Source organism: Stegostoma tigrinum, chromosome 33 (genome assembly GCF_030684315.1).
Source record: "Stegostoma tigrinum isolate sSteTig4 chromosome 33, sSteTig4.hap1, whole genome shotgun sequence".
Taxonomy (NCBI): Eukaryota; Metazoa; Chordata; class Chondrichthyes; order Orectolobiformes; family Stegostomatidae; genus Stegostoma; species Stegostoma tigrinum.
Genome location: NC_081386.1, coordinates 18,108,027 through 18,121,173, shown reverse-complemented (window position 1 = coordinate 18,121,173; position 13,147 = coordinate 18,108,027). Strand labels below are relative to the sequence as shown.

Below are 13,147 nucleotides of genomic sequence, written 5' to 3'. Positions count from 1 at the left end.
GCTCGTTGAAAGTCGGTCTCTATACGTTATGAAAATAAGGATGCTTAATCTCTATTTTAATTAAAAACAGACTCTTAGTCCAAAGTTTTGTTTCAAATGTTACATGCTACTTAGACATGAGAATAGTTGTGTGAAATTTGAAAATTATGTAGTATAGGTATTCTTTTACATTTTTGTTTAACCTCGGTGTTTTAGTGTTGAGCACTAATACTGAAGTCTCCTGGAATATAATCCAGGGTTGTCCTTTGCTGCTATTAATATAGTTTAAATCATGTGATGAGTAAACAATGGGAAAGTTTTTGTCTGCTATTTTTCTCACCGTTGAAATTTAATACTGTCCAAATTTCAAATGCAAGAATAGTCTGAGCATTTATAATTTTAACTGTTTTTGCTTTGCTGCTTACTGATTACACTACTAAGGGTCCCCATTGAAAATAATTGGAAGCTTTGAACCATAATGAGTTTGGAAGAAATTCAAGGGATATGAGGTTTCAGCATGTGCTCAGTCAGTAATTGTAAAGTAAAATACTTCCACTGTTCTTTGAGCTTCTTTAAGGCTTACAATCTTTTTATGTTTAAATGTATATTAATAATTAATCAAAAAATCAGTTTTAAGATTAATATATTTCCTCCAGCATTATCGCACAAAATAAACTTTATTTAATCACACCTCACTGATCAAATTGGTCTGTACAACAAGTCAATAATTGGAGTTTAGTCAACACTTGTAAGAAAATGAATGCTTTTTATATTTCATGTCAACATAGATGGGAGGGTTTTAGTCGAATAGCAAGGCACATAGAAGACAGCACAGCATTGAATAGCAGTATCATAGCATTTTAAGAATCTAAAATGCCTGAGCGCTATTCAGATATAACACAATTACACACTGGTAATTACTCTACACAACAGATTAAAATGGCTAATGCAATATCTTTTATATTGCACTTGGTCCAGTGAATGTTTTATAATCAAATATATTTAACAAATGTAAATATCTATGATTCCAATTATCCTAAGCTATTACTGTATTAGTAAAAATTGAAGGACACAGCAAATTATTTCTTTATACAACATAATCCACACTTGATCTTCTTCCTCCGAATTTCTGGATGTGTGGGAGATGGGGTCAACAAACAAGTTTCATCTGTTGAGGTCGGTGGTGCGGGGGGGGAAGAAAGATACAGGAAAGAATAAGTTTTGGTTTTCTCGGCATTTTAATAATTGAGCAACAGTGGCAAATGTTTTTAGTGAACCAGATATGCACAAATCCACTCGGTTTTAACATTTTATTTAAAGCTTGTTGCCAGCCTACAGGTTAAACAGTATATAAACCAAGGATGAACACCCTTCAAAATACTAGTTCTTAATCTCCTTTCAGATAACAAAGATTCTGGAATATTGAATTTCCACATTGTTTCATAGCTGTAATGTTATTCAATCAACTTGATATTTCAGTAGGTTGTCATTTAATGGTAAAACTCAAACCTGATTTTGGGTCAGTCTTGTGCATTTCCTAACAAGTGTCTTGTATCATCAGCATTCCAGAGGATCAGGTCATCACCTGATATATATTACAGTAATTGTACAGAAACTGAACTAAAGCAGTGCCACATTGCTTCAAATGTCAGTAATCCCCTGATGTTTATTAATTTTAATTTCTTTTACCATTTCTATTTTCACTGCGGTAACTGCAGTATTGCTGTTGTAAAAGAAAAATAACAACTTTTGAGTCTAAATTGCTTATTTCTTTTGGGGAATTTGTGACGATAGTAATATTTGGCAGTAATGCATCCATGTTTAAATTGGGTAAAATGGGTGTTGTGTTGTTTTTACTTTCCTTCCTTGATCAATCACACCCATTTGGAATATTCATGTGGGTTGTGTAAGACTTGCAGCCCTCAGGTAAACACAAAAGAATCCATCAAGATCGTTATCAAAAATTCGCCATCTCTTTTTAAGGGGAGTGTTGCTGAACAAGGAGACCTTGGAGTGCAGGTTCATAGTTTCTTGACAGTGGAGTCACAGGTAGATGAGACAGTGAAGAAGGCATTTGGTATGCTTGCCTTTAATGGTCAATGCATTGAGTACAGGAGTTGGGAGGTCATGTTGTGATAACACAGGACATTGGTTAGGCAGCTTTTGAAATATTGTATGCAATTCTGGTCTCTCTGCTATAGGAAGGATGTGAAACTTGAAAGTGTTCATAAAATATTTATAAGGATGTCAAGGTTGGAGAATTTGAGCTACAGGGACAGGCAGTGGTGACCTTTATAGAAGTTTATAAAGTCATGGGGGGGGGGGGGGGGGGGTGGTGGGGTTGGTGGTGGCAGGCATGGATGCACCAGCCCTGCAGTGGGTCCAGAGGACATTCATGAGAATAATTCCAGGAAGGAAAGGCTTAACATATAAAGAACATCTGGGAATAATTACATTAGAGTTTTTAGAGGGGTGGGGGGTGGGGCGGAGATATAATTGAAACTTACAGAATACTGAATGGCCCGAACAGTGTGAACGTTGGGAAGATGTTTCCATTGGCACGACAGACTAGGACTCAAGGACTTAAGGGTCATTAAAACAGAGATAAGGAGAAACCTCTTCAGCCAGAGAGTGGTGAATCTATGGAAATCATTGCCACTGAAGGCTGTGGAGGCCAGTTCATCAAGTATATTTAAGACAGAGAAAGGTTTTTGATTATCAAGGGTTATGGGGAGAAAGCAGGAGAGAGTGACCGAGAAACTTATCAACCATGAATGAATGACAGAGCAGGAATGCAGCCATTTGTTGTACGTTCTCATGAATAGGGAGAATAGACAAGGTCTTTTCCCTGGGGTGGAGGAGTCCAAAACCTAGAGGGTATAGGTTTAAGATGACCAGGGAAAGATTTAAGAGGGGCAACTTTATCACGCAGCAAGTGGTCAGTGTATGGAATGAGGAAGTGGTGGAGTCTGAATAAGTATATGAATAAGAAGAATTGAGGGATATGGGTTGAATACTGGCAAGTGGGACTAGATTTATTTAGGATATCTGGTTGGCATGGACAAGTTGACCAAAGGGTCTGTTTCCATGCTGTAAATGTCTATGATTCTAATTAACCTTAGCGTTAACCTGCATAAATCACAGAAATGAACAATTCAATCCTTTTTTGATTGAGAAGATTCAGGCATATTAAAACTAGGGATGGGTAATCCATGGTAGGCAGCCAGTGATGCCCACATCACGCATTAGTTTTTGAAAAGGGGTTAGTGCAACTATATAATTCAGCCAAAGTAATACTGCTATCTGGAGACACCATACAGGAACCTAGATGATGATTTGCTTTTTAAAACTGTCTCCTTGACCTCAGTTCCAACAATTTCACACATTTACTTTAGCAATCCTCATCCAATGACATGCTTTGGTTGTACTACTGCTTTGAGCTGCATAAGACAATTCAGTACATAGTCTAGTTAACAGCATAATCTTATGAGTGGACAACACAGCTTGCTGTGTTAAATTAAAGCTACAAATTTTCAGCAATACTGCTTTTGTCATGTCAGTTTTATCTCCATGGAATCATAGAATTGAAGGAGGTACTTGTGTCTGCCAATTCTTTAGTCACACACTCACCTACTCCTTTCACAATTTAAAATCATCTTCCTTTTAAAGGAGAATTGGATGTGTATTTAAAAAGTTAATATTACATCTGCTCGGTCACCTTTTTGAGAAATGTATTCTAAAATGTCATAACCTTTTTATCAAATCAAATCTCTGCTTAATTTTTCACAAGGAGAAAAATCACTAATTCTTTAGTCTCCCCACATTACTCAAGTCTTTCATCCTAGGTATCATCTTGATGAAATGCCTCTGCTGCCCTATTACATCTATTAAATTTGTGTAATTAAAAAATATTTGTATACGAAATGTTTCCAGATGTTTTAAAGTAATAGCCCTATAGCAAACGAGAAAGGGAACACCTCCTCATCACATGCAGTACTTGTTATCTAATGTACTATGGGATACATGTAATTATGCCTGCATTGTACACCAGGAATAGATTGCAGAGGACAATCTTGAAAGTGAATGGATACCATAATTCTCCAAGGTATCTATTTGAAAGAAAATTGTCTAACCAATTATAGTAATTAGCATTTCAATACTTATATTATAATGTTTACATGTGAAATTGATCTTTGAAAACATCTTGAGAAACGAAGTTACAGTCCAACCACAATGATGTTCATACATTTACCTTGTCCAGTTTTCCCTTCCTTGCTTTATCACCCAGATGATGATAATAATGCAGTAAAATACATATCTGTATTGCTGAGCTATGGATTAAAAAATACAACTATCTCCTCCACTGTCGGCACCAATTTAATAGAATGGGTATTTTGCTTTCTATCCTACTCATTCAAATCTATAACCTTGCCATTTTTAACAGATATATTTGTCAACGTAGTGATTGTATTGTGGTCACCCAGCTGGATGTCAAGAATGAGTTCCCTGAGTGGGGCTGTTAACCTGGTTAACACACAAACAGCAGTAACAGAGGTTCTGCTCACTGTTGTGAGCTAGCTGTGAGGAAGCAGGACCAATTGTCAATAAAGGGTGACTTAGTGACAGGATACCAGCCTCTGTGGAGTTGTTTCAAAGATGATGAGGGGGAAAAAAAACACTTGCAAAGAAATTCACAAGCACCAGTGATCTTTGCATTGGGATAAGCATTTCTGGCATCATGCTGCTATTTGGGAAACTTGACTCATTTGATCCTGATGCCAAAGATGGGGCTTGGCATGTGGAAAGAATGTGCTTTTCATTTGCCATGAGCAAAACAATGAGTAGTTCTTACAGCTTGTGAACCCACTGCATTTTTGGTTATTAGGCGCCTAACCTTCCCTGAGGCACTAAATACAAAAACTTTTCAAGAGTTGACTGATTTACTTAAGGAATATTAAGACCCAAGCCTCTAATTGTGAGACATTATCAGTTTTACTCAGCAGTTCAAAGCAGGGGCATCTGTGTCAGGATTTTTGATACGGTTAAGACAACTGACAGGCATGTGACTTTGGTTGAACCGTGAGTGAGATGCTGAGAGACCGTTGGCTCTGTGGGATTAATGATGTGACCATGCCAAAAGCAGCTAATAGCTGTCGCCCAACTGGACTTCAAACAGGCACGACTCCTGACTTAGCATTAGAAAACACCGGTGAGTGCAGCATATGAGTTGCAGGGTATTCCGATGGAAGTGGACACCCTCACCAGGCTGACCGAGCTTGAGGGACACCTCTTGAGTGAAGGCAATTGCATAGTCTCACTCAGGACATGTCCTGTACTGAGGGACTCCAGGTCAGCCCACAGCAAAACCCCAAAACAAAGTCAAACCTCCCAAATGGCTAAAGATTTCTTCAGGATCTAGGCCGGCAGGCCACCATTTGCCGCTGGTATGTGGATCCGACAGCAGAAGAGTCTACTAGGCCTAAATTGAGTAAGAGAACTCATAAACTGGTATCCAGGCGAGAGCACACCCTGGCAAATCCACCCACTCTGGCTTGGAATAGTTAAAGTACTTGGCAACATCTGTGTCAGAAACAATCAAATATCTGGTTAAATGGTCACCTAGTTCCAATGGAGGTTGATATCGGTGCAGCTGTATCTGTGATTGCATAGCCAGTCTTTAACAAAAGTCACTCTCATCTCCAACCTCAAGTTTGTACAAGACCTCAACTCGACTGACAACCTATACTGGGGAACCATGACAGATTAAGGGTACAACTTTGGTTCTAGTCTCCTATGAGAAGCAGTTGGTTCACTTCCACTGTAGTAAATTATAAATTGGCTGTGTGACTGAATTCCTCATTAAATATCCAGAAGTTTGTCAGGGAGGTCTAGGGGCATTAAAAAGAGCCAAGGCTACCTTGCATGTTGACCAGGAAGCAATTCCATGATTCTACAAGACCCACCCAGTGCCATTTGCCTTGCGGGGAAAAAGTAGAGGCAGAAATCAGAAGGCTGGAAAGTGAAGCAATCATCAAACCAGTACAGTTTGCAGAATGGCAGCACCTGTCATTCCAATTGTGAAGGTCAAAGGATTAGTTTGCCTCTGTGGGGGTTTTAAACAAACAGAAAAACACATCTCACAGCTGAATAAATACTCAATCCCTTGCATCGATGATGTGCATACAAAGCTTTTTGGAGGAGGGGGGTGTTGCTATCCTTCACGAAGCTGGACATAAGCATGCATACCTACAATTGTGGTTTGATAAGGATTCTCAAAATTACATTACAATTAATACCCCCTAAGGGTTTGTACCAATATGTTGTGCCAATATACCCCTTTTTGGGGTATTATCAGCCTCTGCAATTTTCAACAGACAATGGAGAACATTTTATAAGGTCTACCCCAGGTTGCCATTTATCTGGATGGCATGTTAATTACAAGGAAGACCAATAAAGAGCACTTGGGCATGGACATTTTTCCAAGGCATACATATGCCTTTGAAGGGAAAATTGTGTACTCAGGTGCCCTAAGTGACCTACTTGGGCTACAAAGTCAAAAGACTGGGTTACACCCATTGTTAGATAAATTGAGGGTGATTTAAAGGTGCTCCAGCTCTCATGTTTGTACTGTAGCTTAGATCTTTCCTTGGGTTGGTGAATTATTATGGAAAATTTATACATAACCTAGCTTCTTTCTTGGACACAATAGATTTCCTATTGAAAATAGGCCCGTCTTGGAAATGGACAGGTAGCCAAGATGTAGCCTTTAGGGAAGTGAAGAAGCAGCTATTGTCATCTAAGGTGATGGCACATCATGATCTCAAATGAGAACTGGTGCTGATGTGATGTTTCCCCGTATGTCATGAGGTAGCGTTGGCTCGCAGACAGTCAAATGTACCGGGATGCTTCCTGCACGTTGGCTGATGTAGACTGCAAATACACCCAGATAGAGAAGGAAAGTTTGGTGTTCATCTTAGGTGTGATGAATTTCCACCAATACCTTTTATGGACATAAATTTGTAATACTAACATCACAAACCCCTGCTATGGCTATTTAGAAGACAGGGCCATGTCACCCATACCTTTAGGTCAAATTCAGCATTGGGCTTCTATTCTAAGTGCATACAACTACGAGTTGGATCACTGTCTAGGAAGCCATGTGGCATATGTGGGTACCCTGAGCTACCTCCCACTGGCAACTACACCACCAATGGTGCTTCCACTGGAAGAGTCCTTTCTGATTTTAAACTTTCCGTACACATTTTCAGACACAGCTGACAGTATCAGACTTTGGACATAGAAAGATCTGGTCCTAGCAAAACTGAAACAGCTGGAGGTGATGGAGGAAACAAAAGGGCCATCAAAACCAGAACTGAAACATTTCTGGACTCGGTGAGACCAAATCACTAGAGGAGGGGGAGCAAGAGTAATTGTCCCGAGCAAAGGTCACCATCAGATACTGGCTGAACTCCACCAGGGTTACCCCAGAGTTTACAAACTGAAGATGTTGGTGAGATGTTATGTCTGGCTAGGATTGGGTGCAGACATAGTAGTGTTGATGGGGCAGTGCCAGCAGCTCATCCATTTTAGTGGAAATGGCTGGGTAAACCCTGGACTCAGTTAAACGTCACCTATTCTAGTCCTTTCATGGGTTAAATCTACTTAATCATTGTGGATGCCCATTCAAAGTGGCTGGACTTGCATAGAGTTCATTCATCAAAGATGGGGATGACAACAGAAAAAAAAACTGTGAACATCTTTTGCAATACACCGGCTCCTGAAGGTGTTGGTCACAGACAACAGGCCATCATTCATCAGAGAATTTGAGTATTTCCTGAAGTTAAGCGGCAGTCAACATATAAGGACAGCTCCTTACCAGCCACTGTCCAATGGGTCTGGCAGAAAAAAAACAGTCTAAACTTTGAGGGCGGGCTTGTACAAACAGCCTACAGCTTCATTCGATACCAAACAGTCTCAGTTCCTATTCGATTATAGGACCGCCTCTTACACAACTACAGGGATCGGTCCAGTAGTATTTCTAATGGCGAGAAGTGGGAGGGGTGGGTGAAACAGCATCAGAAACACCAACGCCAGACACATTGGAAATCTCTCTAAATAAGAGAGAGTGTTTACTTCAGGAGGTGAAATTTGGTGCCGAAACCACAGAAATAGCCCTGCATGGGTAAAAGTCATGGTCGATGCGAGGTCAGGTCCCATGATGTACAAAGTTCAGGTAGGTGAGGCAGTCCTAAGTAAGCACGTGGCCCGTATGAAAGCTGCAAACTCGTGAACAGGGCAGGAGCTGGAAAGGTTGTTGGAGCCATGGGTTCTCTCCACCCCTCCATCGCCCAACATCAAGGAAACCATGGCATCTGAGGTGGACATAATGGATGTTGCAGTCTTGACAACTTTACCACCTGAAGAGGATGATGAAATTCTCCTGAGATGCAACAGATGGGCTACAGTGCAGTACACACTGCCTGTATCTGAGGCTGAGTCGGAGGAACTGGAGCTGGTACAAAAAATGCCACCGGAGACGCTACAAAAAACAGAACAGGCCTATGTCCCTGGACTTAAGAGTCAGAGAGATGTAATAATTGTAATGAGGTCAGCCAAGTGGATATGATTGAATAGGAGTTCCTTGATTGGACTAGGTTAACAGCTCCAATCAGGGAGTGTGGGTTACAGATAAACAGGAGTGTCATAGGTTTTGTTCACTCTGAGGGCTGACTCAGAGGAAGCCGGACCAGTGACAAATACTGGAGTGTAAATAATAAGGTAACTCAGTAATGGGATACCACTCTTTGCGGAGTTATTTCAGTCAGATCACCTTATACAAATGCAAGTGCAGTAAAATTTGCCTTTTAGTGGAACGATATTAAGTTGTATCCACAACTTGTGCTAAAGTGATGTGCATTATGAAAACAAGAACAATTTCACTCAAAGTCAGCAGCGAATATTCTCAAATCGGTCATTAAAACAGCCACACAGTGTGTAGATCCTTATCTTCAGTATGTATTTACATTCCTAAAGTGGTCAGTTAGGATGTAATTGCAACTAGCAGAAGGCACTTTGTTTTTTTGTTTGCACAGCCAATTCCTCTTCATCCTTTTGGAATCGTGATCATAGGATCTTTGGGGTTCCTCCCCCACTCTATCATTTGCAGGCAGCTTCCTCCAATTTTAACACAGAATAGCTCTGATGGAAAGTTAAATGTGAAAAGGTGGAAGAAAGTGTAACAAGCAAGAGATAGAGAAGAGAGGAATGTTCAACAAATTGAACAAAAACCATAGTCAAATAACATCTCATTGCATCAGACATTTTTGTTGAAGCTTATTGCTACAAATGAGCTTTATTGTGGAGGAAGCTCTTACGTGCTGAGAAATAGTGAAGAGTTGTTTCTAATTCTTTCATTTGATCTGGGGTCTGCTGCCAAGGCCAGTTTTTATTGCCCATCTTAATTGCCCGTGAGAATACAGGGGTGAGACTCTAGTATAAGCTACTACATTCCATGTGACGTAAGTACATTAAGTGCTATTAACAGAGTGAAGTTCCAGAACTTTGATTCAGAAACAGTGAAAGATAGTGATGTTGTTCCATGTCAGGATGATGATTGACTTGGAACGGAATTGGCAGGTCGTGGTGTTCCCATACATCTGCTGCCCTTGTCCTTTTAGATGGTAGAAGTCACAGGTTTAGAAAGTACTGCCAAGGAAGGCTTGGTAGTCACTAAGCATCAGTGAATGGGGTGCTGATCAAGTGATCTGCTTTGTCCTGGAAGGTATCAGACTTCGAGTGTTGTTTGTCCATGGTCTTCCAGGCAATTGGAGAGTATTACACAATGGTCCTGATATGTACCTTGTAGAGTTTTCAAAGGCTTTGGAGACAGTAGGTGAATTACAGTTGGATTCCCAGCCTTGGTTGTTCTAGTAGCCATGGTATTTATATGGTTAGTCCAGTTCAGTTTCAAGTTGATGGTAACCCCTGGGATGTTGATAGTGAGGGACTTGGTGATGGACATGCTTAGGCTCTTTCTTAGTAAAAACTAAAAGAACTGTGGATGCTGTAAATCAGGAACAAAAACAAAGTTGCTGGAAAAGCTCAGCAGGTCTGGCAGCACCTGTGGAGGAGAAAGCCGAGTTAACATTTCAGGACCGGTGACCCTTCCTCAGAACTGATGGTGGCTACGAAAACCTCAGTTATTATGCAGAAAATAGGGAGGTGGGTGGGGTAGGAAGTAAATGATAGGATAGAATCCAAAGAGAGAGAGAGAGAGACAGTTGGACAGACAAAGGAGTTGCTAACGATTAGGCTGGGAGGGTGAATAGTTGTTAATGGGGACTGTTAGCCTGCCACTACATACCCTCTGTTGTTAGTCACTATGTGGCAACAAGGCTGGTGTGTGGGGTGGGGGGCTGGGACATGGGAGAGTTTAGGTCCTAATATTATTGAACTCAATATTGAGTCCAGAGGGCTGTAGAGTCTCCAGGTGGAAAATGAGGTGTTCCTCCAGCTTGCATTGGGCTTCACTGGAATGCTGCAGCAAACCAAAAACAGAGATGTTGACCAGGGAACAGGGTGGTGCATTGAAGTGTAGTTCAAGGTCTTTTTTGCGAGCAGAACATAAATGTTCTGCGAAGCGGTTGCCAAGTCTACACTTTGTTTCCCCGATGTAGAGGGGACCGCATTGTGAGCAGCAAATGCAGTAGACTAGATTCTGGGAAGTGCAGGTGAAGTGTTGCTTCACCTGAAAGGTATGTTTTGGGCCCTTGGATACTGGAGAGGGAGGAGGTAAATGGGCAGGTTACAGGAGAAGGTGCCATAGGGCTGTGGGGAGGTGTTGGGGGTAAAGTAAATATGGACCAGAGTGTCCCAGAGGGAACAGTCCCTGCGGAAAGCAGACAGGGGAGGGGAATATGGGTCTGGTGGTGGCATCTTGCTGGAGGTGGTGGGAATGGTGTCTGATGATCTTCTGGATGTGGATGCTGGTGGGATGGTAGGTGAGGATAAGGGGAACACTATCGCTGTTGCAGGAGGGGAAGAGAAGGGGTGAAAGAAAGGTTCTTATTGGAGATGGCTATTGCCTGCCACTTATCTGGCATGAATGCCAGTTGTCATTTATCGATAAAGCCTGAATGTTGTTCAAGTATTTATGCACATGGATTTGGGCTACTTCAGTATATGAGGAGCTGTGAATGTTATTAAATGTTACACAAATATCTCCATTTCCAACTTTATGGAGGGAAGGTTATTGTTGAAGCAGCTGCAGATGGGGCCCTTGGGCAGCCTTAGGGAACTCCTATAGCAATGTTCTGGGACTGAGACAATTGGCCTTCAAGAATTACAACCATCTTTCATTCTGCTAAGTATGACTTAGAGGTTGAGAGGTCTTGCTCTGATTCCCATTGGCTTCAATTCTGAGAGGCCTCCACAATAACACAAAGATAGTATTTGGCCAAGTTTAGTAAGCACGGTCTCTCTTGCCCTGCTTCTACAATTATTTTATTTTGTCTATGCTTGGGCCAAGACTGTAATGAGTTCAGTGGTGTAGAAGCAATATGCATGTGTTTCTAGTGAAAATGTATAACTTTACTAATGTCTAAAAGAGGCTAATAGGTGTCATAGAGTTAGCAAATCCCAACAGTGCAGAAAGAGGCCATTTGGCTTGTCAAGTCTGCATCACCCCTCCAAAGAGCATTCAGATCCATAAGCCCCCACTTTATCCCCATAAACTCTCAAATGTCCAGCAATGACCATCTTCAATAAGAGACAATCTAATCACCAGCTCTTGATATTGAATGGCGTTGCTATCCCTGAATCCCCGATTATCAACATCATCGGGGTTATGATTGACCAGCAGCTCAGTTGGACTTGCTCTATAAATACAGTGGCTATAAGAGAAGGTCAGATGTTTGGAATACTGCTCCCGACACTCCAAAGCCTGTCCGCCATCTACAAGGCACAAGTCAGGAGTGTGATAGAATACTCCCAACTTGCCCAGACGGTGTTCACGAGGCTTGACACTATCTAGGACAAAACAACCCACTTGGCTGATTCAAAAACAGAAGTTGCTGGAAAAGCTCAGCAGGTCTGGCAGCACCTGTGGGGGGAATAAAAGTCAGAGTTAATGTTTCAGGACCAGTGATCCTTCCTCAGAACAAAACCCTGAAATTCCCTCCCTAAGAGCATTGTGGGTCAATCTACAGCACGTGGTCTACAGCAGTTCAAGAAGACAGCTCACCACCAAGGACACCTAGAATTAGGCAATCAGTGGGAGCCAATACCTACATTCAAGTCAATAAAATAAAACTGCGAACCAAAGGACATCCATCAAATTTGAATTCCAACCACCAGCTGTTGCTGTGGTTAAGGTCTTAGCCTGAACCTCTGTATTACTTGTCTACCATCATGATCAGTGGCATTACCCCATTTACGTTCGAATAAAGTAAAACAATCACTGCATAGGCGGCACAGTGGCTCAGTGGTTAGCACTGCTGCCTCATGGAGCCAGGGACCCGGGTTCAATTCCAGCCTCGGGCGACTGTCTGTGTGGAATTTGCACATTCTCCCTGTGTCTGCGTGGGTTTTCTCCGGGTGCTCTGGTTTCCTCCCACAGTCCAAGGATGTGCAGGCTAGGTGGATTGGTCATGCTAAATTGCCCATAGTGTTCAGGGGTGTGTGAATTATAGGGGGATGGGTCTGGGTAGGATGCTTCAAGGGTCACTGTGAACTTGTTGGGCCAAAGGGCCTGTTTCAACACTGTAGGGATTCTATGAACCTCTATTCTATTACTGTCTCCCCTTTTTACATTCAGACAAAATGTTGATTCACTACTTAGAACTTCTTTCCTGCAGTTCCTCTTGCCCTCTCCATCTTTCACGTCTGTTATGTGCTTTATCCACTTTTATTTCACCTCCTCCATTTTTGTTTATTTCCCGCTCTTAGGCTCACTTCTAGAGTCACGTTTCTCTCATGAACAACCATGCTTTATCAGTAGGTCACCACAAAAATAGCACATTAGTTTGTTAACAAACGCAGAAAAAGGACAGAATTCTGATGGCCTCCAGATTAGTCCATGAATCCTTGGGTGCCAATGGGCCCGATTTGAAAATCTATGATCAATGAAAGTGAATTTTCTCATCGTTTTTTGTGTTTGGATTTGCATGCC

General features: G+C 41.6%; 1 protein-coding gene across 2 annotated transcripts in view; it reads right to left on the bottom strand.

Moving 5' to 3' along the window:
• Positions 1-648: 648 nt before the first annotated feature.
• Positions 649-13,147, bottom strand: part of LOC125467318 (regulator of G-protein signaling 7-binding protein-like) — a 28,137-nt gene continuing 15,638 nt past the window's right edge. For both annotated transcript variants that reach the window (XM_048562992.2, XM_048562993.2), the window contains one exon: positions 649-1,147. In XM_048562992.2, the coding sequence (XP_048418949.1) occupies positions 1,059-1,147 (89 nt within the window). In that variant the 3' untranslated portion in view covers positions 649-1,058. The remainder of the gene's footprint in view (positions 1,148-13,147) is intronic.